This window comes from Peromyscus leucopus, chromosome 3, assembly GCF_004664715.2.
Source record: "Peromyscus leucopus breed LL Stock chromosome 3, UCI_PerLeu_2.1, whole genome shotgun sequence".
Lineage (NCBI taxonomy): Eukaryota > Metazoa > Chordata > Mammalia > Rodentia > Cricetidae > Peromyscus > Peromyscus leucopus.
In genome coordinates this window covers 21,376,073-21,402,292 of record NC_051065.1, presented here as the reverse complement: position 1 = coordinate 21,402,292, position 26,220 = coordinate 21,376,073, and the positions used below count along the sequence as shown (strand labels likewise).

Below are 26,220 nucleotides of genomic sequence, written 5' to 3'. Positions count from 1 at the left end.
TGATTCCTTCCTCCATTCTAGGGCAGCGTTCCTCAGACTACGCTGTACGTAAGAATCAGTGCTCAGAGTTCATACACAGAACCACACATGCTGTATTTTATGACTGATTCAAAGGATTTATTCGCATAACTCTAAGTCCATGAGGTTTTGTTCTTATACTCTTGTTTTCAGAACTTGACTAGCCTAGCATAAGCTCTGCGGTCACTCTGTGTCCGTGTCTGGTAAACTAACGTATCGTTTCCATACTTTCTGGGTCCTCACTAGAGACAGCCTCGTTATCTTTCACAAGATATTTCTGAAAATCTGATTAGTGCCCCAATTGCCAAGGATTAAGTCACGACAAAACAGCGGCATACATCTCATACATGCTGCTGCATCTTAAGGGCAGCAAAGCTTTGAGTATTTTTTTTTTCTTTTTTTAATGTAAGAGGAAACCAAGTCTTTCTTCTAAAGTGTCTGTTTATAATATAGTGGTGAGTGTGTGGGAGCGGTGTGTATGTGTGTGAGTTGTGTGTGTGTGTGTGTGTGTGTGTGTGTGTGTGTGTGACAGATACCTGTGCATGGGACTAAGCATGCTATGTTACATGTAACTTTATACAATCAATCCTCTCCTTCTATCTTATTTGGGCTCCAGGGACAGAACTCAGGTCATCACACTTCATGGAAAAGCACCTTTACCATGGATCTACCGCACTGATCCATGCATATTCATTTTTTAAAGTTCATATTAATTCATGTACTAATTGACTGACCTCAGAAAACTGAAACCTGATAAATGTAAATAAAAGGATAACAATTATGCTCTGTTCGCCAAGCAATGTTATTAACGGTGAGACAGGATACCATAGACAATGTGGTTGCTTAGACACTCAAGTCCCAAACACACCTTACAGAGAAATCTCAATAATATGGAAATAATTATTTGTTTTTAATTTTTGCTCAACATCACGGAAGCACTTAACTAATTTCTTGTGTAAAATAAACCACTGTGATCTGTACGCTGACAAATGGAGACTACTCACTGAAAACAGAACACAAAACTAATGTTTGGTAGCTTTATTTTCATTAGAAAACTAAAGCATTTGATTTCCTGTGAGAAAAAAAAAAATCTTTTAAAAACTATGACTCAGAGTTTAAAAAACACTTTTCCTGTACACAACTTTTCAAGATTAAATCTAACGTGTAAAATAATGCCAGCCTGAATAGAGCAGTTATTGGACAAAGCGCAAAGGTTATACACTGTCTTCAGAAATCGTTACAGGAAGGGCTCCGTGATCATTTGTCGCCATTACACTTCCAGGGCTGCTTTGCTCTAACTAAAGAGCGTAAAGGCGAAGAGCGGCATGGATTCTGCCTTTACACAGCATCAAGTCATTACAGCTCCCACAATCTGCTGGGCTATCGGTGTCCACAGCACAGCCAACTCTTCAATGCTTCCCCTCCAAAATAATCAGAGCCCAATGAATCTGAAGGTAGCTGGCATGCCCCCGGGTTCCCAAGAAACCATACAGTACTTAAAGTTTGTCTTAAGATTTTCTGATTCATTTGGAGGCTTGTAACAGCATAATAAGTTTTCATCTGGCCAGGAGCAAGCAGTCTCTGAAGAGAGATTATTGCTCTTTCCCCAACCTGGGTAATTTGCAGACTAGGGGAGTTGGGGGTTGCTGTTTAATACAAGCAATTGAAGAGCTCTGAATAGTGACTGATTGCTGATGAGCTAATCAGAACGACAAGGGACAGAAATAATAAATAATAACTTGCTCAGACATCACTGTCCAAGTAAACAGCAGGATGTGCCAAATGAAATGTAATCTGATTAGCACACTCACCTTACAAGTGAACGATCAAGCCTTATCGAGCCTCTCTCGGGCCCCTGCTTTAGCTATCTGTTTTCATCTCTAAGGAGACTTTGCTGAAGTTGACTGTGGAGCTCACATCCCTCAGTCTTCCCTTCTCCAACTCCCTTCAAGACCCCTTTCTCCCCCTTTTAAAAACATTTACTATCATCGTGTGTGTGTGTGTGTGTGTGTGTGTGTGTGTGTGTGTGAGATGTATGTGGGTACACATGCCACGGTGCATGTTTGGATATCAAAGGAAAACCCTGTGGAGCCAAATCTCTCTTTTCAACTGTATGTGGGTTCCGGGGATTGAACTCAGATCCTCGGCTTTCATGTCTAGCAGCAAGCACCTTAACCCACTGAGCCATCTTGCCAGGCCCTCTTCCCTTCTCTTATGCCACTTTCTTACTACTTAGAAAACTGCTTCCTAAACTGTTCCTATTGTTTTTTTTTTTTTTCTTCCTTTGTACAAAGATCAACTGATAGCTGCTTCCTATCAGCACCCATATTTTCAGTGCAATGCTAGCTAGACCCTGAACGGAAGTGTTTACACAGATCAACTGATTTCATCCTTGCATTAACTACATGAAATAGGTAGTATCAGTTCCATTTCACACTACGGACAAGAAGTCTTAGGAAAGGATGATACTTGCCACCAGTCACATGCTTCGTAAGTGGCGGGATTGGATTTTGAACCCACTCTGTGGCTGATGGCAAAGTCACTGTTACCTACTTATCAACCCTACCTCAAGATCGTTTTAAGCGAGAACGCAATGTGTAAATGGCATGTTCTCATCTCAGATACCCTTATTATCACTAGCACATCAACTACAGTTTATTTTGCTTCTGAGAAAAAAAAAATGCATTGCCCGATCCCTGCATTAGAAATCGCAACAAGACGGTGCTTCGGCTGTGAGGGAGAAATTAAGCCGGTGTACTTTTGCATCAAAACAAAAACAAAACACAACACAGTTCATCGGCAGAAGGAAGCCATCATGTTGGCAGGAATGAAGCGGGGAAGAGGCTTCCGTGAGCCTGTCTCCTAAGCCGCTAACAGGTGCCAGAAAGGCAATTATTCCTAGGAGAAGTGTCTGCTGCAGCAGGACTTGGGAGGGAGAACTGTAAAAACAAAAACAAATGCGAGCAGAAGCTGTGCAGCTATTTAATGATTCCAGTTGATGAGGAGTTTTATCAGTGTGAAGCGAGATAAATTATGAGCCACTGAAGAGAAATAAACGGACTGCAGAAAGGGAAGAGGCAGTGCTCGGGGTGAGAACTTCTGAAGGGAGACCGGCTGGACTCAAACGCTGGCTTTCCCCCCCAGTGGTTATTCAGTGTTTCTGTGCCTCAGTTTCTCCCTCTGGTAGGGGTAGGAATAGAGCAGAACTCACATCACAGAGGCACCGCCAGCACTGAATGAGAGAATGCACATAAAACTTTTACAAGGAAAGTTAGCACAAAGTGAAAAATCCACAAGTGATTTATTTTCAACTAATCTGAAGAAATATTTGGGCTTCTTTAAACGTTTTTTTAATATATATTTATACTTTTGATCTTTAATGAAAAATTATCACTTCAGCTGGCATTATATGGCACTCTCATTTTTTTTCTACAACCATGACGCATGAAATTTAATCATATTTCTATGATAGGCTAAGGAACATTCTAGAGGCACCTCAAAAAACACGCTTTTAAAAGCCTAGTGACCTCAGCCTTGTCAAACTCTACCCTACTGCCTCCCGGTAACCAGGCATGTCCTCAGGCATGACCCTTAGTCAGGGAGTTCTGGCGACTGAGAGTCGCCGTTTACCCTGAAGAAAGCAGATGTAATGTGAATTCCATTTGCATCTTCCCTGAGATCTCCTGAACCCTTAGGTAATTTTTTCTGAGGAAAGAATGCAACCACAGGGGAAAACAGCCTGCCATGTGCACACGGTTCGGTTTTGCAGTAATCACAATTCCAAGACTGGCTGAAAATTAAATTGTAAGATTTGAAAGAGTAGTTGAGACCAGAGGTCTCTAGCTAAGGTTTGCGTCCTTGCTCAAGCAACTTAGAAGAAAAGTTGTAGCTCTTTCTCTGCTACACAGTACCATGCGCTGCGGAAAGGGAACACACTGGGACCTTTAACAAAAGACATGTAAAATACACGCAGTGGCTGTACGCATCGTTGCCGTCCTACATCCTCATGTAAAAGAGGTAGGATTGTTTTCACATGAAGATGGCTGGTGAAAAGCACAACACAAAACCCGGCTACTCAAAGCCAGAGTACTAGTGCGATCTAGTGGAAAGGGATTAAAAAGCAGGGGTTTTGTGGGAGCCACTGGGGTACGGAAGTGAAGCGGCAGAAAGATTTCTATTCCCAATAAAAAACACAACCATGTTACACCCTCTTCCCAATTAGGAAGCATCTAAAAGAGAAATAGCCTTATATCAAGTGTGTGCTTTAAATTGTCATTAATTGTCTATATTATAGGAGCCATGCTTTCTAACTGCAATGCCTTCAAACAGTTTCGTCAGGAAGCTATATTTTCTAAAAGCACCTTCTCACACCCCTATTGTCATCCTACCAAGGCCACTCACTGGCTACAGTATGTATTCTTAACTGTCTTTGCATCTTTCTTTATTTTATTCACATGGAACATATATTTGTATACAGACATAAATATACCATGTTCTACCATACATGTGATTCCCTGTTTTTCTCTTAGAGCATACTTGCACCTGTCTACATGTTAAAATCGCAAGGTTTTCCGTCTTGTGGCTCAATCATAATTTATTTACTGTCACCGTGAATCCAACCGGACCAAACTTAGACCAGAGATCTCGCTTTTCCAATCAGACCCCCGTCAGGCATTACAGAGACCATTGGGCAGATGACAGAAATGTAGCAATCATAACCTCCTGGCAAACAACCCCAAATTCAATCTGATACCCTCAGTCAAATGTTACCCTTCAAAATGTTCCTTCTCTGTTCATTTCCCTGCCCCTACATTAGCCTGCAAGGTCACCATCTCTAACCTGGGTTTACACAGTGGCAATCTATTCAGACTCGCCTAACCTTCTCTTCACACAGCAGTTAGAGTACTCTTTTTGAAATGCAAATCTGGTCTTGTCCTGCTTAACCCCCCTCTGAGACTTCCCCTTGGTTTAACTACAAAGATGAACCTCTTTAAGGTGGTCGACTAGGTCGGGAAAGACGGGCTCCTCGGCCCGCTGGTACTGTCCTCGCCCATCTCTTTGCAAAGCACTTTTTATTTACCGTGCTCTGGCTGCCCCAGAACCCCAGCAGAGCCCCGGTCTCCTTCACACCTTTCCTGAGTCACATCCCTAGCATTTACTCCCCTTCACATCTGAATGTTTCCTGGGGGGAAAAAATCTTCCACCCTTCTTCCAGGCCAGTCAAACCCTCTGCTAGTGTTTGCAGCATTTAGCTTAGTTCCAAAGAGTACAGTCTTGTGTGTAATTATTTGATTAATCTTCACAAAGATTAATCCTGAAGAAAAAAAAAAAAAAAAAAGCTTGATTCCTCTTTGTCATTCAATAGTGTAAAAAGCTGTATAGCTGGACCACCGATTTCCCAGAATCTGTCACAGTGTCTCAAAAACACCCAATGCACCCCTAAAGAAAGTATAAAATAATTATTCATTCATTAATATTACCAAGGGTTTTTCTAGTTTTTCATCATTACTATCAACCACAATAAACATCCACGTCTGTATCTCTGAGCACTTTTACCAGTTTATATGTAGGCTAAACATTCATAAGGAAAATTGCTAGACCACAAAAATGAAATGTATAATTCAGATTCTGATAAGATATCTAACAGCCTACTGCAGCGCCGGTCTTTGATTAGAATCAACTGGGTAACCACTGAAAATACAAGATGTCAAAGGTGCTACATTGATTAACTGCTGCATGGGAGAGAAAAGCGGATCATTTTACTGCCTAGTGAGAAACACGGATTTGTTAAAGGGAGAAAACAAAAATCTTAGAGTTCATGTTTCCTTTGCTTATGCATACAAAGGTAAAACAGAAGCTATATTTCTTTGCATACCGCTGAAAAAAAAGGGGGGGACTGAAACACCCCGCTATAACTGCTCTAGGAAAATTAACTGTGATCTCTTTCAAATTCAGAGTGAACCCCTATCTCCATAATAATCAAAGTGGTGACCAGATGAATGAGGGAAAAGGCAAAGAATGGGAAGGAATTTACACCAGAGCTGCCTATCTCCCGAACAGTTCTGAAACCAGCCGTTCCATTGATCTGAAAAGAAAGTCTGTCCTTCCATATCACAACAGATGCTGTGGGGATGCCCGTGGTACAGGCTGCCAAGGATCTACTCTAAATATCTGAGTAGCCTAAGGTAATTAGGTAGAAAGTGAGCCATGTGAAAGATGATTTTTTAAATAATGAAATAGATTTAAACCACTGACATAAATTACATTAAAATTCCTAAGTGAAGATTAAAACAAAAAACAAAACAAAAAAACCTCACCAGAGAGACCTAAGAAGAGAATGGTACAGCCTTCACTAACACACCAATGCTTCTGAGAGTGTAACAATAATCACACCAGCAACAAAGGTTCGGAAGCAACCTAGTCATTGCCCAGGATAACCAAGCTTTAAAGCCTAAACATTGGGATTATTACTTTGCAGTTCAGGGACATGGGCAAGCACTGCACTCAAGGAATTGCAAGTCGCCGCCCGCGGATCAGGGAAGCTTTGACGTGCCAGAACCTCACTTTTGAGAGTTTCTCTCCCGGAAACAGGAGCTGGGCCAGAGAATGCCTGTGGCTGGCGTCCCCGGCACCTGGGAAGACAGCCACCGCAAGCGGCTGTGTGTGTCATTACAACCTCACCGAAGTGTATGGCAGCGTGACAAAATGAGTGAAAAAGAGAAGAACGCTGTTTGACAGAAAAAATCCACTCCATGTGGTGAGGATCAGAGTGGTTCCGAGGCCGGCCGGCTCCTCGCCACTGCAGTGGGGAAGGAAGTCCCGGGCCTGGGGCAGCAGGGAAGGCAGGAGGGAGGTGATTAGCAAGGGACACAGGACTGCCTCCCTTTTCTTCACTTCTCTCCCAGAGCCGTCCATGGTTTGCAAGGTCCCAAGTATTGAATTCAGATTCTATGAAGTCAGAAAATGCTGCTCAAAAACAGAGGTCCCGGATGGGAGTCCTCTAACCTCCTGAATTCATTTTGAACAATCACGTCTTCCAAGTTAGATATGGCTATCAAAATAAACAATCAACAGGCAGATGCACAGACACCAAGAAAAATCTGCCCCAAGACATGTTTGACTCAGCAAGAATGTGCTCCCGAGGCAGTCAGGAACCATGCTCATCCTGATAAGTGGTTCAAAAGTCACAGGCTGGAAGCTACTTTTGATACTTAAGATTTTACCGTGTCACTGAAAAAAAAAAACCAAAACCCCAACTTTATTATAAAGTGATACCACAGAGGGAAAGAGGGGTTACTGTAGAGAGTTCTGTCCCACATTCCTCTGAGGAAGAGGAAGGCAGGCACCAAGCTATCTTGGGGCAATGGCCAGTATCTTGCCTGCTAGGTAACAACCCTGAAGTCCCAAGCATCCACCACCACTAAGCAGAAGTCTGCTTGAACCAAGCAAGCCGCCCCGGGAGCCAGGGCAGAAAGAAAAGAAAGTGACTTGGGAAGCTAGTTAGGACAAGGGCTCTTGGTGGAGGGAGAAACAGTCTTGGCCCTTCTTAGTTTTCTCAAGTTTGCAATGCAGAGGAGAGAAGCATGAACTTGCAACCTATAGGAGCGTTCTTTTTTTTAATCAGAGGAGAAAAAGGTTTCCATGACAAGTTTGTATAGGGGCTACACCAAAATGTTCCAGTGGTCTTCAAACTCCCCACTGCAAAAAAGGTGAATGTTTCTGATGCTGTCAAAGAAGAGTGGAGCTGATTTCTCTGTCCGGCTGCACTGTTAGGAAGGGCTTGAGCTGACTCTAGCTGCACTTGCATTCACTGATGCTGGTTCTGCTCTCTGAAGCAAACAGAAGGGAGTTTATTTCTATTTTTTCCTCTACTCCAGCTAAACATTTCCAGACCCTTTGAGGATGCCCTCTAGGACAGAGCTGCCAGATCCTCGCCACCCCACAGACTGTTCTGCAAGTTCTCTAATGTGTCAACATCTCTCTTCAAACTGACAGCCAGAAATGAACACAATACTCCAGATGTGCTCGATTAGAGCAGGGTCCTATTAATTTTTATGATGTACGGACACTACAGTTAATCCCACGGTCTAACTTGGATTTTTATTTCTCTAAGTCACATCATGCCGTCGCTTCATGCTGATCTTCCCCGCTTGTCGCCACATCAGTGAATTAAGGTGCACTGGTTGCTGCACGTTGAGCCTGCAGCACAGCACCGGGCTCGACTTAAATGCTATTTAACTCTAAACTCTGTTATCTATTTGCAACAGCTACCCCTTTTCCAGCCATCCATGAATTGTAAAGCAAGCCTTCTAGATCTCTGTCAAAGTCATTTGTGCCAATGTTAAACCAGTGCAGATCCAGGGCAAGGGTTTATGACCCTACCTGGGTTCCTCTCTTCTTCAGACCCAGTCGCCTATACACATCTGGCCGGCGCTGGTCCCAGCTAGTCTCCGGCTCACACACCAATCCTGCTAATTAATCTGAACACCATCTCTCACATCAGCCTACAGCCTGCAAACGGCTTCCCTTAAAGCAAGATTCATTTATCTTTCAAAATAAAGTGTAAAGGATCCATACAGCTTTAAAGTACAAGTCTGTGAAAAAATGCATACACACCGAGTAAAACCCAGGAAGGAAAGAATACCAGTGAAAATGTTTATGACAGGCTGTGGAGATTGTTTGGGGTTTATTGTTATTATTGCTTAATTCATTGCTGTCTTTACTACAGTTACATGTCTTTTAAAAAAAATTACCAATGAAAATCATGTACAGAGAATTTGGCTTGGAAGCAGTCCATGTGAAATGGCTTTAGACCATTGAGAATCTCTTTCCAACCGGAAAACTCTAAGCAGAAAAAACAGTCTCTGATAGGACTTGTTGATACCTAAAAACATCAGCCTAGCTTCCTCGCTTTCTCTCTTTCTCCCCGTCTTCTTTCCTTTTCAATATTGCATTGCTATTTAGACTTAATAATCTGATAATAAGGAAAAGAGCAGACTAGAAAACTGAATTCTGAAGTTCAGAAAAAAGTCTGGATGATATGCGCACATGTGTGTGTGTGTGTGCGCGCGCTCGCGTGCACGGGTGAACATGTGTGTGTGTGTGTGTGTGTGTGTGTGTGTGTGTGTGTGTGTGCCCATCCATCCCTCTGCCTGCCTGCCTGCCTGTTAGAAAAGTTAAGAAATATGGGAAAACAGTATAGAGACTAAAACAGAGCAAAGTGTAAAGATTCTTTCCAGCCCAAGAGCCCGGACAGACAAACCGGTATCATCTGATTACCTAGGGTCCTGTTCCACACTGAGACTAGGAAATAAGATAAATAAATGGAATATACATTTAGATATTTAGAATAGAGACTGTGGAGGGGTAAGCTTGAAGAAAAAAGGATCGGGTAGGGTATGAGCCTATGGACAATTAGTTAGGAAAAAAGAAAAGAAACAATAATTGTGGACTAATTGTAGAGAAAAACAGGATGTGTAAATACAGCACTTAGATCCACAAACAATCTCAGTATTTGACTTGAAACATTTTCCACAAGCCAGGATTTCTTCCCTGTTTCAACCTTGTCTTTGGGGGGTGACTTTCATCAATGAACACTAGTGTGAAAAGCTGGACATAGGCGATCTTTCTCTCTCAGCTTATATCCAGCCCGTTCTTATGGTGCTGTTCATTGCTGTTTGCAAAGTCTGTGAGACAAGTGAAAATTCCATTTGGCTTAGAAATATAATTTTCTCCCCTGACTAGAAAATATGCTACAAAAGTAAACCAATAGCTGCTAGATTTATGGCAATAACAATAAAATGAGCAATTCAAACCCTAGTCACTCTTTAGACGAATGAAAATTTCATCTTGTTTAAAAATAATTTTCTCCTACTATCCTAGAAGCTAAGCCAACTACGGGCAGCAAATCCACAAGTTCGCATCCATATCAAATTCTCATTAAAAAGGGTAAAATGTCCAAATAGGAAGTCTACTATTTGACTGGTGAAAATTCTCCCTTTGCTTTGAAACAGAAATTCCCCACTCCTCTAGAACTTACTCTAAATATAAGATATAAATCAACAGCTTCACAGATACAGGGCAAATTGCCATAAAATAGGTAAAATGTACAAACAGAAGAAATATTATGTGCGATGTCAAAATCCTACGTGGTGCTAAAGGACTTTACCCACCCCGCTGAAAACTAAACACGGTGGTAAGGCAAGAGATTGATAGCTCCAGAGGAAACTCTTAGAAAAATGGATCAACTGTTCAGATACAAAGGACAGCCAGTACCTAGTGAAGTAAATAATGCATAGTAACACAGCACGCGCTTCACACTGACCCTTGCGACAAGCTGGCACGAGATAACCCACACGGGGGAAAAACATCTTAGAAAATCTAAAATGCACCTGAATAGTACACATCAAGAGTGTTTACGAGTCTTTCTATCAGAATTAGGACAGGCTGGTTTTTCAAGTTTGTTTTGGTAACAACAACAACAACAACAACAACAAAAATCTAAAGTATCTATTTTTTTATGTCTGTTCAGTCCAATATTGTTTTGTTCCTTCAGATAGCAAGAAAGTTTTACCTAAACATCTGTTATTGCTTTTTCCCTGGGAAAATTATGATTTGAAGCAAAGTGAAATTTTTTTCATATGTAGAACATAAAAGCCTCAAGGATATTGAAAAGAATTACAGCTACGTGTGAGAATCCTGAGGTCGGGGAGTCTCTGCTTGGATTGTTGGTTTGAAGTGCTCGGGTGTTATGGCTGTTCATATGCATCAATCAGAAAATATTAATTTAATATTATTTCTTTTAAAGAAAACTGTAAAATTAATGTTATTTGATGCTCAAAACTTACTTGCTTGGAAAGAAAACATGGAGAAAATTAATTTGATCTAATATTTAATTTTGAGAAAAAAATATACGCAACCCTATAGATAAAAATGTATTCTTTAGATACGTCTGTAAGCACGAGGCAGTCTGCCGCACCACAGCCAGGCGACGGTGTCACAGGTGATCTTGATTGCCTTTATTGAGGCTCTCTCTGGAATTTGGACAATGAGCAGACTTACTATTATTACAAAAATACAAAGCCTTTTTTACTTTTTAAGCCAAAACACCGGGTTCAAATTTTGAAATGAAAAATCAAATTAGTTCAAGCCTTGAAAGACTTGGGTGATTTTTTTTCACTTGAATTTTCTTTATTTTTTTTTACCTATGCTTGCTATAAATCTCACTTTTTAAAAAGCAGTGTTATCAGTGAACAGCTAGGTAAATTAACTTTGGATGAGAAACAATTGCTAAGAATCTGACAGTCCCGCCGTCAACAGAACAGCGACTGTTAAATAAACATTTTTTTTTTAATCCTGGAATTAGTTTGTCTTGCAGAAGAGGATAAACATTTTTAAATTCAAAAAAACACGATTGTGTTCACCTAACTTCCTAAAAAAAAAAACTTTTCCCTGCTGGAAATCCGCACTAATTCATTTCTGTTGCTGGGGCTCAACACTTAATTTCTAATAAGTAGGTTCCCAGTAAATGAATGAATTTTTGCTTAATGCTAAAAACATTAATGCTTTGTATAGCGCAGGGTCCCTTCCATCTTGTGGTACACAATGGGTCAAAGTCTCGCTTTTTCCTTTAAGGAAAAAAGCTGCACGACTCTTCCTGAAATACGCTGAGATTTAGTCTTGAAAGACAAATACGTTTCATCTGTGGTGAATAAATCCAACTCAGTTGTAGACAATTGGATTTTTCTTTTAACTTTAACTTTGGACAAAGATTAGCAACAGATTGTCCATTTTCTCAGCGCCTAACATTTTGCGCAGCTTAGGTGGGAATCCACATTAAGGTTTTATTGCGCCTCCTTTCTCTTCAGTATTTGAGTGTTTTCTCCCTTTGCGAATTTCCCTACGTTAAAAAAAAAAAAATCACAGGTTTATATGTACCAAGTCAAGCAAATGTTTGGAGCCGAGTCTCAGCAACCTGTTTCAAAGGTTTAAGCGTGCAGTTACCGCACCCCAAAATGTTCATTCACGCACAAGATTTAGAAAAATGTAACGACGCGGGGAGAAAGCCGAGGTCTCCCTGTAAACCTTGTAATCACCACCATCAGTCCGTAGCTGAAACCGCCAAAGCCCGCCAAGACCGCGGGAAGCATCCCCAGCTGTTTTCAATTGTTCCTGCTTTCCCCTCAGATTGCATTTAGTAGGGCAATGGGTGCTGCGTGCAGCCTCCCTGGCCCCCAGCCATGGTTGACCCCGGCCCGAATACCGTTTGGCTCCCAGCATTTCATGATTCTACTTCCCTGTTTGGTAAAACCCAAGAAAAACCAGGTTTGCGCCCCCGGGAAATATGCTTAAAAAGAAGGGGGGATTCAGTCTTTTAAATGTCATATTTTGGTGGTCTCTCTCTCTCAATCAGATTCCAGAAAGGGAGAAAAGATTTGTACATCTTTGTGTGAGAGAGAAAGCAGCTGGTCAGCCATGTCCTTTGGCTCGCATCTAGGCCAAGGAGTCTCAATTGTGGGGTAAAGCCCCCCACCCCAAGGGGCGATGACCCCCAGGTCTCTGCTTCAGGGATCAGAAGATGTGTCCTCCACCAGGGTGGGGGCAGGGAGGGGTGCCCGCAGTGGAAACTGGAGAAGAATTCCTGCCCTGCAGGACAGGGAGGGGCCGTGGGGGGGGGCAGAAAGAAAGAAAAGGCCAGAGGTCAAGCCTGGGGAGGGACCCACCGGTGCCAGGAGGTGGGCTTCGGGGTGCCCCGAGAGAGGGGTGCTGCGGGGGCATCGTGCAGAGAGAGGGGCTCGCACCCTCTGGGCACGCCCTGGTACCCCGGAACCCGAGTGGGGGAGGGGGAGGCGGCGGCCTGTGGGCCCCCGAACCTCCAGTGTCGCGCGCAGACCACTAACCTGTCAGTAAGAACGTGCCACTGGTCGCGGGGCTCATCTTGCGTGTCCCCCGACCCTTTCCCGTCCAAGCACAGGGGTCTCCCAGCGCCCACCACCAGAATAATAGCATTCTTGGCCTGCCTAGGCCGGCTTCTCCCCTCCCCTCCCTTTCTTCTTTCCTCCCAGCTTGGCCAGTTCGGCATCGGATTCATGCACCCCCCACCCGGGCCCATGCTCCCCCTAGCGGCGGGCCAACGCAGCGCGGGCTGCACCCCCCACCCATCCCCCCGGGCGCCCGCCCACGCACCCCCTCCGCCCCCGCAAGCCCGCGGAGCACGCTGGGATTTGGCGCCCCCCTCTTCGGAACAGACTATATAAGGCGAGCGGTCCGGGCTCTCGGCACACGCGTTTCCAACTTCGGTTGGTGTGTGTCGAAGAAGGAGAAGAAGAAGAAGAATCCCGACTCCGACCCGAGGAAGCCAACCACCGGAGAAGGTCCACCGAGCGTCGCCGAGGTCCGCTGCGCGGTCCGCGGTCCGGAGAATCTCCGGACCGCGGTCACCAGTGGACCTTCGCCCGGCCAGGTGTGAGACCCCATCGCCCTTCCTGTCTTCGCAGAGGAGTCCTCGCGTGGTGAGTATGCGGTGAGGATTTTTTTGTTTTTAAAACGATCACACGCATACCCCCCGTTTACTCGGGAGCTGCGGGAGATGAAGTAGCGCCCCGGAATATCTCCTCGCAAATCTTTTTTTTTTCACGCCTTCAGTGGCCGGATCCCGAGACGCGAGCGTGGAAAGCAAGTCTTCACGGCTTCGCTTTGCACGACTCGCGTCCCGAATTGGTCAGTAGACGCATGAGCTGCGGACCGCGATGAGCTGCAGACGCACATGAGCTACGGACCGAACTGCGATGTGCTCCTCAAACGCGCTGCAAAGTGACGGCTCTGCAACTCTTGGGCGCTTCACTGCGCTGCAAACGGAGAAGCGCTTCAGTTGCGCTGCTGCAGACGGGCGCTTCATGCGCCGCGAAATCCTAATAGGCGCTTCATGCGCTACGAAATCCTAATAGGCGCTTCATGCGCTACCAACTGATGGGCGCTTCACGCGCTTCGATATTACTAATAGGCGCTTAATGCGCTTCACTGTACTAAGAGGCGCTTCATGCGCCTCGCTGTACTAATGGGCGCTTCATGCGCCTCTGCTGTACTAATGGGCGCTTCATGCGCTTCTCTGTACGAAACCAGCGCTTCAAGCGCGGCAAACGCGGCCGAAATACGGCGATCCGCGAACTGATCCGTGCTTCACGCACTAAATTCTGAGTGCAGGAGAGTAACCAAATGCAAAAGCGCAAGAAAAATGAATTTAGAAATGCGCTACAAACTGCCGCAGAGCCAAAAAAGCCAGACTCTTGAGCTCCAGAAAAAGTGGCTTTGGAAGGACGAGAAAGTACAACTCTCTCCTTGGAGGGTGGGGGGACAAAACCCTTGCGCCGTTTGGAACGGCTCCGTTCCGTTTTCCCGTAGGACGGCTAGCTGCATGATGGTGGTATTAGACAAAATGGAGCCCTGGGCGGCAAAAATTAGTGTTGACGCCATTCCTGCTCGGGCAGTTGAGTGGTGGGGGGGTGGGGGGTGGATTTTGAAGATGGCAGAACGGGCTGCCTTGTCGAGTGGTGATTGATTGACGTGACGGTGCAATTGACTTGGTGGCGCAGATTGGTGCCCAGCAACAGTTTGTGGAAACTGTCTGATTTGCGGGGTGGGTACGAGGCCGAGGGGAGGGGGAGGCTTGCTCCTGCTGCAGGGAAGGAATCTGGTTGTTGGAAGCTGGTGGGAGGGGTCTGGGGAGGTGGGGGGAGGTGGGGGAGGCGGGGGGAGGAGTGCAGTCACTCTGCAGCCCTGTAGCAGCCAGTCTCAGACCTGCCCCTCCCATCTAGCCTGCCTTCTCTGCAGTGTCTACTCGGAGGCCTAGCGCCTCGCCCGCGCCCCGCGTGGCGCGCGCCTTTCCAGAACATGCTTCCACAGGCCCAACCTCCCAAGTGCTGACGCCTTAGAGCCAGCCTACTTAGCCCCGCCCAAGGCCCGCCTCCTCTGACGTGGCCTACCCAGCCCGCCCAAGGCCCCGCCTCCTCTGAGGTGGCCTGCCCAGCCCTGCCCAAGGCCCGCCTCCTCTGACGTGGTCTGCCCAGCCCCGCCCAAGGCCCCGCCCAAGGCCTGCCTCCTCTGAGGTGGCCTGCCCATCCCCGCCCAAGGCCCACCTCCTCTGACGTGGCCTGCCGAGCCCCGCCCAAGGCCCCGCCCAAGGCCCGCCTCCTCTGACGTAGCCTGCCCAGCCCCGCCCCAGGCCCCCCCCAAGGCCTGCCTCCTCTGAGGTGGCCTGCCCAGCCCCGCCCCAGGCCCGCCCCTCCCAGAGCTTCTCCACTGAGGAGCCCCAGAGCCCCGCCTCCCCTCAGCCTGCCTGCGCCTGCGCAGTATGGGCCCCAGCCCCTCCCTTCAGGTTTGCCTCCACTGCGCAACTGCGCCACACAGTCTGAGCCTGGCTGTACAGCCCCGCCTCCCTGCGGGTTCTCTGTTGCGCGGTTTTGCTTTTTGTCCACAGGTGTCTAGTAAATATAAGAATAATAAGAATAATTAACAACAATAATAAATATACCTGGCATGCATAAGCACTTTTAATAAGTGCCTTGCATTATTAAATAAAATGATCCCACAATTAAATCTGATAGTGGGATATGAGAACTTCTAAGAAGAGCTTGGCTGATGCCTTGAAGCATTTAAGCCAATTATTTATTTTATTAAAAATTAAATTTAAAATATTTTCATATTTAATTATTGGCCCAAGACACCCTTGGACTTACTGGAAATGAATGGATATAAAAGCAGAAGCAGCTTGAACTATGTTTCTTAGGTGTTTGAAGTGGCATTGTTGTTATGGACGAGCCTCTGAGGGAGGAGACAGTTGTTTTCTGAGTTGTTTTTTCCTTAAAAATTCTAGGTGATTAGCTCTGGCTGGCCTGCCTACATATAATAAGTGGTGCTTGACACTTAGTAGGCATTCATTAAAGGTGTGCTCTTGGCCAGAGTAAAGTGTTCATTGTCTTGCTGCTGGCCTTCAGGCTTTTTTGGGTTTGTGGTCCTTTCTCCTGTGGTGCTTTACTGGCCTGAGCTGGGTTGTTGGCCTGAGCTGGGTTGTTGGCCTGAGCTGGGTTGTTGCCCACCTCTCTCTTACATTTAAAACTGTTTTTTAAGTGTATTTTTGAACTCCAGCAAAGTAAGCTGTAATTATAATGTGAAACAAAATTATAGTTTCCAAATAATTAGCTTTTTTCATAAAAAGCTAATTATTTGTTATTCCAAGTAATTAGCTTTTTTCATAAAAAGCTAATTATTTGTTATTCCAAGTAATTAGCTTTTTTCATAAAAAGCTAATTATTTGCTGTCCCAAGTAATTAGCTTTTTTCATAAAAAGCTAGTTTAAATTTGGGACAAGTGGATTATTAATGCTACATATTGACATTTAAAATTTGTGTGATGTCACAGAGTGGTTACATTGCAAAACATAGATTGTTTCAACTGGCTTAATTAAACATCTGTAATTTACAGAAAAGCCAAATAGAAATCTCTTAATTAATGAAGAAATTAAAAAAAAAAAAAAAACTGGTTCCATACATTACAAACTATGAGCCAGGATGTTTTAAGGGGGAGAAATGGTGGGGACTCTTGCTCCCCACCCCAAAACTCTCACCTTCTTAGTGCCCCTCCCCTAAAGTATAACTGTCCATGGGAAATAGGTGCTTATAATTACAGCTTGAAATTTGCTTTGCTTTGGGAATTTTATTTGCATATTAAAGAGGTTCAAACCATTGGAAATAAATATATGCAAATTAGAATTTGCATTTCACATAATTCATATGATACTAAGAAAAGGACATTTAAACATTTAAAGCAACTAAGTTGCTTAATTGTGTTTCATTTCCTAATGAGACACTTTATATGATTTTATTTACTATTATTGTCCTTTGATGTATTGGGGGAATTAAAAAAGAGGTTTGAAGAAGTCATTGTTAAGAGTTAATAATTAATCAGATGTACTTATTTATCCTATGAAGATGGCACCTCAGGTAGCTTGGCTTATGCAGTGTGACCTTTCAGTTTTCAGGAATGGGAGCTCTCAGCAACCCCCACTCCTAATCCCCGCCCCCCCCCTTAAGAGGGGAAATGGGGGAGCCACAGTTTTAAGTCAAATTAAAAGGAAGTCCACATGCTTCTTACCTCTCATCAATTGTGGTCACAAATCTTAAAATGGTGACCTCACAGGCCACATGGGGCCTTTAATGTGTTTAATCAGTACTGTCTTATTAAAAAACAAAAGCAAACCCCTGAAAATCCAGGTGGGAGGGGCACACTTCCCCAACTTACATGGGCACAGCCCCACCCCCATTTCCTTAACTCCAGTCTCTAAATTATCTTATTTATTGCAAAATATTATATTGTTTATAAAATATCAATACAAACAGTGTATTGATTACTCATTTCCTAATGCAATTCCTGTCCTGTAATTGCCTTTTATAGGTGTTACTGCCCACCAGACCTGGCTTCAGTAAAGCCCACCCTGATAGATTGTGTACCTTCCTGACCTGGGTCAGACTGCACCAAGCCATGCTGAGACCATTTTAAGGAAGTTTTTAATTTCTGTTTTGAAATGATTATTTTCTAGATGACAGAAGTCACACTTTAGTCATCTGACTAGTGCTTATTAATTGATTTTTAATGAGAGATTAAAACAATTTAATTAAAAAATATTGCATTGTTTTGACTATGGTCTTTGTTACCAGTACACTTGTCTTTAAAGAAGTCAAGGCATCTTCTAACTTTTTAAAACTTGACTATTATCAGTTATTGTTAGCTTTGGTAGCCTGTTATTAAAGTGATTAAGAAGAAGTGTTAAAACTATTAAAATGGCACACTAGTCCATGCCCTTTAAGAACCTTGTGTGCTCTCCTCATGGGAGAGGCCACAGGAACAGTAAAGGGAAATGGCTGGCTGCAGGAGGTTATGGCAAGGGAGGGGCCTAAAAGATGGGCGGGGTAGGGGGTGGGGTGGGGATGAAGGGGTGGGGTGGGGGTGGGAGGTGGGGGTGGGGGGTAGTAAAGCAGGGGGATTGGACAAGGGTAATGAACAGGTGCCATGTGGGATGACAGTTTTCCTCCATTTTTTAAAAGTCTGTTGATTGAAATATTAGCTGCTTTCCATCTAATTTTCTAATTAACAAATTTTTATCTTTTTTTGTTTCATGGAATTTAATGAGGGTCCATTTGTGCCTTGATTGGTCAGAGAAGAACAACTTATTTTTAAACTTTTGTTTGTTCAAAAGTTTTAAACTTTATGTCCTTAAACTTTTATTGAACTTTTTAAATTAAAAGTTTGTAACTATTAATAAGTTTTAAACTTTTTGAAAGTTTAAACTTTCAAAAACAGAACTTTAAAACTTTCTAAAGTTTTAAGCTTTAAACTCAAAAGTTGTTAGTAAGTTCAAACTTTTAAAAAAAAGTTTTTTAAACTCCAGTAAACTTAAACTTTTTAAAAAGTTTGATAGACTGTCCAATTACAAAGTTTTTTAAAACTTTAAGTTTTAACCTTTAAACTTAGAAGTTGTTTGTAAGTCCAAACTTTTTAAAAGTTTTTTTAACTTTAATAAACTTAGTTAAACTTTTTAAAAAGTTTACTAGACTGTCCAATTACAAAGTTTGTAAAACTTTAATGTCTTATTCTTTACTACAATTATTTGAATTTTCCAAATTTGAGATTTGAGAGCCTTACAAATACATGATTATTAATTACTCTGATTGCATTTAACCCTTTTTTAGGAAGTACACAGGCAGATACTGTGCTATAGTTATCACTGCACTCATAATGAAAACATTTAAACCCCTCCCCCCCACCCCACCCCACCCCCCACCCCGCCCTGCCCCATCCGCTTACCTTGGAGTCCAGGCCCATCCCACCTTCATTTTACAAGCCCTTGGGTGGGCCCTTTTTGTTTTGTTTTTTAATTAACAACCTTATTAATAATCAGTTAATTGTTATAATTCAGTGGTTTATTTAATTAAGGAACAACAAATTTGAATTGTACTATTTTCAGGCATCATTAAAAAAGATGTCCTATTGTATAGCCCATTTCTTCCTAGGAGGCATCAATTAATATTTGTTTAATGATTGCCTAATAAGGTAAACTGACATCCCCATGTACTGTTCAATGCCATTTCTGCCCCAGAGAGGATTCTGAGGAAGTTAACTTGTGGTCACAAAAGCAATTAGACAGTCTTGGCTTTGGGATAGTGGTTGGTTGTTTGACTTGATAATTAGACCTTTAATGTTAAGGGTGACCTCTGTTGTGACATGTGGCCAAGTCTACTTGATGTTTTTCAGAGCTGATGAGTACACACACTGGTTCTAATACCCACCTCTTGTGTGTGTCCTTTCTTATTGATTACGTATTAGTTACTTTTCCCTAACATCCTTATTAGTAAAACGGATGGTGTTGGGATCATTTTGCATAATTTAGAAGTTATTTTGCATAATTCATTTCCTATTTATCTTTGACTTGGACCCTCCAATACAAAAGGACTTGTTTACTATTATCCCCTTTCCTTTATAGTTTATGAAGGTGAGGGTGCTGTTGATGAAGGTCATGTAATTATAAGGAGCAGGTGACTTTTTTTTTAGGAGAAGGGTCATTTGGATGTCTGGACATCAAGAAGTAGTGTGCTTTTGATTATTTCGTGAAGGATTACTTCATCCTCTTTGGAGGGCGTGTGTTGTCGACTAATTATCAACTGATAATTATCAAGGGATATTTGAAAAATTAAACCCTTGTTTATAGAGACTGCTGTGAATGTGTATGTTGAGTGTATGCTTTTGTTGTCATTTACAGGAACAGGAGGAGACGCCGAGCACGAGGGGCCCAGGGTCCTGGGCTTCCTCCCCAGAGTGAAGCAACACCTGGGAGGTCCCCTCCCGCCACCATGGCTGCGGCAGGTGGCTCCGACTGCCCGCCCCCTCCCCCCCCCCCTCCCCCCAACGACAACAACAACAACAACAGACCCAGCAGCCCCGTGTCCATCCTGGGCCGCCGCCGCCGCCGCCGCGCACAGCACAATGGAGACAATGGCAACGGCGAGGACCAGTGGGAGAACCGCCGCCGCCAGTACCACGTGTACTGGCTCCCGTCGGCCAACAACAGACTGCGCTACCTGCCCCAGGAGGAGGAGGAGCCCGAGCCCGAGCCTGAGCAAGTTCAGATCCAGGTGCCCGAAGAGGGCGAAGAAGAAGAAGAGCTCCAGGGCGCCACCGCGGCTCCTACCCCAGCACTGCTGTTCGGCGACGACTGCCTCGACGACCTCCCCTTCAAGTTCGATGGCAACGCCGAAATGCTGAACCAGTTCCTGTCCCAGTGCCGGGCCTTCTTGGAAAAGGGCACCAGAGCTATGGCCGATGATCGAAGCCGCGTGTGCTTCGTGACAAGCATGCTGATCGGCCGCGCCGCCCGCTGGGCTACTGCCAAGCTGGACAGATACACTTACCTGATGAACAACTTCGAGGCCTTTATGCTGGAGCTGAAGCTCGTCTTTGAAGACCCTCAGAGGCGTGAAGCTGCCAAGCGCCGGATCAGACGTCTGCGCCAGGGCCCGGACTCTGTGGCCGACTACGGCAACGAATTCCACATGCTTGCCCTGGAGCTGGACTGGGCTGAGCCTGCTCTCATCGACCAGTTCCTCGAAGGCCTCAGCGACGCCATGCATGAGGAGCTCGCCCACGAGGAGATCCCAGACACCCTGACCGAGCTGATCAACCTCTGCATTTACATCGAGAGAAGAATGGCCCGTGATGCCGCCGCCGCCGCCGCCGCTGCCGCCGCCGCCGCCGCCGCCGCCGCCGCCGCCGCTGACGGTGACTTTTATGACGACACTGAAGATGAAGATGATGACGAAGGCCAGGCCGGAGCCGCCTCGTCCGTGGAGGGAGCCACAGCTCAAGCCCAGCAGACCGATCCCACTGAGCCTGTGGGCGGCGCCCGCATGCGCCTGTCCCAGGAAGAAAAAGAAAGACGGCGCAAACTGAACTTATGCCTGTATTGCGGCAGCGGAGGCCACTACGCGGATAACTGTCCTGCGAAGGCCTCCAAGAATGCGCCGCAGGGAAACTCCCCGGCCCCGCTGTAGAGGGACCTTCAGCGACCGGGCCGCAGCGTACAAGGTCCCCACCCCCCGAGGCTGTGACGACCCACTTTCAAGTGATGCTCCAGATCCATATCCCGGGGAGACATACCCTGTTTGTCCGGGCTATGATTGATTCTGGAGCATCAGGAAACTTCATCGATCAAGACTACGTCATCCAACATGGGATTCCTCTGAGAATCAAAGAATGGCCAATCATGGTGGAAGCGATTGATGGGCATCCTATAGCCTCGGGCCCAATTGTTCTGGAAACGCACCACCTGATTGTGGACCTGGGTGACCACAGAGAAATACTGTCTTTCGATGTGACTCAGTCTCCGTTCTTTCCGATTGTACTGGGAGTTCGTTGGCTGAGTACACACGACCCTCATATTACCTGGAGCACGCGCTCCATTGTCTTCAACTCTGATTACTGCCGATTTCGATGCCGGATGTACTCTCAGATCCCTCCTGCTGTGCTGCTGCCAGTAATCTACCCACCACACCCACCTTTCTTCTACCACACCGATGGATACCGAGTTTTCCACGTCCTCTACCCGGTGAGGTATTACTATGTCCATAACGTGTACACGCCTGTGGATGAGCATGTCTACCCTGGTCACCGGCTGGTTGACCCCCACATCGAGATGATCCCTGGAGCGCACAGCATCCCCAGCGGACACGTGTACTCATTGTCTGAACCTGAAATGGCTGCCCTGCGAGAATTCGTGGACCGGAACGTGAAGAATGGCCTCATGACTCCCACCGTCGCTCCCAATGGAGCCCAGGTCCTGCAAGTGAAGAGAGGGTGGAAACTCCAAGTCACCTACAACAATTGCAGAGCTCAACACCAGAGCTGCGCGGCTCAGCACAACAGCGCAGCCCAACATGACAGTGCAACCCAACACGACGACGACGAAGAAGAAGACGACGACGACAACGGCGCGGCGCAACACCACGGCGCGGCTCCGCAACACAACTGCATGATCCAAAACCAGTACCACCGCATGACTCTTCCAAACTTGGGGGACCACGCACACCTGGCAAGCTACGGTGAATTTGTCCCTCATATTCCTGGATACCACCCGATTCCTGCCTATGCTACCCTCGCAGGTCATCATGTGACATTTGCATGGTACCCAGTGGGGCGAGATATACACGGGAGAATGATCCTCGTACCTGTTGTGATCACCTGGTGCCCACATTGGCACCACCATCACATTCATCCGGTACCTCAGTATCCACCCCCGCAGCCGCCGCCGCCACCGCCGCCGCCGCCGCCTCCACCACCTCCATCTTACAGTTCCTTGTAAATAACCTGTCGTGTCCCTTGGAGTCTCTACCCTCAAATTCGTCCTGTGCAGCTTCTCAGTGACTGTGTGCTGCTGGATCTTCAGGCCACCTGAGGCACAAAGAAAGGCACACAGGGCTGACACAGGACAAACTGATTTCTTAGAGGGGGAGAAGAAGAGGAGTAGGAGGAACAGGACACGACTTGCCCATACCCTAGAGCGCCTTATGAAGGAAGCCGAACTTTCTGGTGCAGTATGGAAAGGCTTCCGTGATTCTCCTGCTGCACCGCCCTTGAACTATTTGTCTTAACTCTTTGTGTGTGATTTTCTACCACTGCCATTAACCCTGCTGCATGATCTGTCAGGCCCCTGCCTGCCTGCTGAGACTCCATTTTGCTTCCATGCGAGGAGATGAAAGAGGCAGGCCTGAAGGAGCGCATGTTCCAGCCCAGTCTCCAGGGCCAAACACAGTTTGAGCAGTGGGACACTTTTTTTTTTTTTCTTCATGGTGAAGTTCCCTTTTGCATCATCATCCTCTCACCCTTACCCTTGCATGCTTAGTTTAGTAGTTGTTGTTTTTTTAAGTATGTTATTCTCAAGTATTGACTGTGCTTTCAGAAAATTCTATCAATTGGGCCTTTAAAATTCACAAACTATACAAACTCTAAGAAGAAACCTAATTGGCTATTGATTCTTGTTCAATTGGATCAGAAAGCTTGTCAATCATTGTGTTTTACAGTAATTACTTTTAAATGGTGCATTTGTGCTTCTGATTTTTGTGAAGCGTCACTTCAGTTTACCTCAGAACTCAGTTCCATCCTTCATCCATTTTAATTGATTTGATCTTCAAGCTGCAGAGTGCCTAGAAATGGGTCATCATCTGCAGCCCTGGCATAGACACACGGACATTAGCTGCTAGTGCAAGCAAACATTTGGAAGGTGACCACGACAGTCAGGGAGAGCATGCTGGTGTGGGTTCACAGCTCACAGACAACATCCCTGACACACATTGGAGTGTTTTTCGAAGCTTGCCAATGACTTTTCAGCAGTGTGTTCTATGCTCTATTCCAGTATATACTATCTATAGATGTTAGGCATTAAGGATAAGTAATCTTCAATTTACTCTATAATACTGAAATTTTGTTAAGTTTCCTTTTATTTTCTTAGGTTGTTAAGTTTCCTTTTACTTAGTTAAGTTGTTAAGTTTCCTTTTATTTTGCTTCTGTTGATCAAATTTACAGTAATTGTTCCTTTTTTTCTTTTATTTGGCATTTCCAACAAAAATGCCTTTATTCATTTATTAGGAAGGGAAGCTAAGTTGGAAAAGGAGGAGCATACAGCAGACAAAATTGACTAATTGGCTGTGGGCCCAAATTTTTATTTTTCATTAATTAATGATGAAGGGGATGTTAGAGTTCCTATTGCTGGTCATGAAGGTCATCGTGAAGGGTCAGTTTAGTTTGAACCAGGAGGCATTTGGCTGAGATACTGATTTGACATGGGCATCTGTATGGTGCAGTCCAGAGTTGTGTTTAAGTCTGCAGGTACCTCTTGGACTCCTGAACTGATCTGGCTGTCACACGTCATTGACATCCCGCATCCCACACAGTACCGAGATTGGCAACAGAGAGCACCCTGTTGGAGAGGCCTGAGAAGTCATGAAGGACCACCTGCGGAAGAGAAGAGTCTGCAGGAACCATGCTACATATTCAGCTGGAGAGGGAACACGCATCTGAATGGAATGGACGCTTTTGATTGTTTCAGATTGTAGAACATTTCTGAGTTGGTTTTGAACATTGCATTGTTTTTCTTTTTTTTTTTTTCTATAGACAGTTAAGTAATTGGGGATACATAATCATTAAGAATTTGGGGTTGGGAGGGACTATTAAGTAATTTTAGGTGGGTGGGTAAGTTAGGATAAGTTAGGATAAGATAAGTTAGGATAAGATAAGTTAGGATAAGATAAGTTAGGATAAGTTAGGATAAGATAAGATAGGATAAGATAAGATAGGATAAGATAAGATACAACAACAAGTGGACACGTGTACTTATTTGTCACTCTTACCCCTCCCTACAATTATACCTTTAAGATTCTGCTCAGAGGGAACTACAGGGAAATCAACATTTGTAAGTGAATTGGACATGGATAACATTCTAGTGAAAGTTCAAAGCTGATTAGATGAATCTAATAAAGGCCATAGGAATTAACTCCAGGGGTAGATTGTGAGTAACATCTTGAGAGTTACCAGATGATAGGTATCATTTGAGAATCTGTTGTTGGAATAAAACTTGTAATGCTGAATGATAAATATTCATGGAACTTGTAAGACTGTGATGAATAAAAGTGCTTGTTCTTTCCCTGTCAGTAGCCCTCCTCCCCTCCCCTCCCCTCCCTAACCCACCCCTTCTTCCCTTCCCCTTCCCAATCCCACCCCTCACACAATATTACTGTAATCGCTTTACTATATTTCTCTGTATTGATGTTACAATAAAAATTCAATAAAGACTTAGTGGTTAAGGCAAATTGTGTCCTGATCATTTCAGCGCCCGCCATCATCAAGAATGGAGGGAGGAGTGGTGGATGGGTCCAAGTGACAGAGGTGGGAGCTAGGAAGTGAAGGGGTTGGGGAGGGGTCAAATGGGAAAAGAGAGGGTGGGGGGTGGGGGGTTGGGGAAAAAGTTGGGGATGGGGGTGGCATATAAACAACATACCAGTCACACAGTTCATCATCAGTGATATACCCAGAATACCCCAGGATATCAACTAATTCATTCCAGCTGTGACATTAGCCAAATAAAGTAATCACCTCACAGCAACTCCAATGACATAATCATGTATGCATGTATGACTAGAAATACTTGAGATTTATTAATATATCATAGAGGGAGGGACCTGGGAGAATGAAAGGGAAGAAGAATGGAAGATGGAGCAGGAAGGTTAAGGTTTACATGGTGGTACGCAACACACCAATCACATAGACTCTTATCAATGATAATCCCAGACTACCACAGGAAACCAATTTATTCCACTTATAAAATGCATATGTAAGGAAGCAAGCAATTGATAGTGATTACAGAAACACAACAACCTTAGTATTTCTTGGAACGGCTGAGATTTACAAGTGGCAGGGGTGGGGGTGGGCAAATAGGATCACAAAGCAGAGTGGGCTGAGATTTACAAGTGGCGGGTGGGGGGGAATAGGATCACAAGGCAGAGTGGGCTGAGATTTACAAGTGGCGGGGTGGGGGGAATAGGATCACAAGGCAGAGTGGGCGATGGGAGGTGGGGGCAAGAGGGGTACAAGTTGAATCAATTTGGGATGGGGTTTTGTATGAAGAATGCACCAATCACAGGGTCTAATAATACACAAAGAATACCCCAGGAGATAAATATATTCTAGCCGCAAAAGGCTAACATATAAACCCACCAATTAATGATAACTCCAGTGACATAACACTGGTGTAATTCAATATGATTGGAGTTCTTGAGATTTGTTCATTGGGGTGGGGGAGGAGGAACTGAAGGAAGAGTAAAGGTGTAGGGTTAGTAATCCAGTAGGAAGGGGTGGTGTATAAACAGAGGGGTGGTATACAGGGAACACATCAGTCATGCACACACAACTCTGTAGCAATGATATGCCCAGAATAACCCAAGAAATCAACTAATGTGTTCTAGATGCAAAACATTAGTATCCATAGTAATAAAGTCATCAAATAATAGTCCATAGACACAGTAAACCTCAGTACTAATAGTATTTGAAATAATTAGGATTTACTTATTTAAGTGGAATTGGGGGGCCGGTAAGATGGATCTGCTG

At 44.7% G+C, this 26,220-nt stretch overlaps 3 protein-coding genes across 10 annotated transcripts in view; 1 reads left to right on the top strand and 2 right to left on the bottom strand.

The window, feature by feature from the left end:
* Positions 1-13,136, bottom strand: part of Sgce (sarcoglycan epsilon) — a 70,797-nt gene extending 57,661 nt beyond the window's left edge. For 3 of the 8 annotated variants that reach the window (XM_028869801.1, XM_028869805.1, XM_028869804.1), the window contains exon 1: positions 12,918-13,136. In XM_028869801.1, the coding sequence (XP_028725634.1) occupies positions 12,918-13,026 (109 nt within the window). In that variant the 5' untranslated portion in view covers positions 13,027-13,136. The remainder of the gene's footprint in view (positions 1-12,917) is intronic. The other 5 variants (XM_028869799.1, XM_028869800.2, XM_028869802.2 and 2 more) reach the window with 3 other exon arrangements.
* A 149-nt stretch (positions 13,137-13,285) lies between these two features.
* Positions 13,286-24,920, top strand: Peg10 (paternally expressed 10). The gene is given in 3 exon segments (XM_028869808.2): positions 13,286-13,529; positions 19,829-21,087; positions 21,090-24,920. Coding segments are annotated over 2 exon segments (2,502 nt in total). The 5' UTR covers positions 13,286-13,529; positions 19,829-19,919; the 3' UTR covers positions 22,424-24,920.
* LOC114693484 (glycine-rich protein 5-like) lies at positions 14,781-18,894 on the bottom strand. Its single transcript, XM_028869867.1, has 2 exons — positions 18,877-18,894; positions 14,781-15,497 (listed from the first exon to the last, which is right to left on the bottom strand). The coding sequence occupies exons 1-2, from the start codon at positions 18,892-18,894 to the stop codon at positions 14,781-14,783; spliced, it is 735 nt and encodes a 244-aa protein (XP_028725700.1).
* Positions 24,921-26,220: the final 1,300 nt, after the last annotated feature.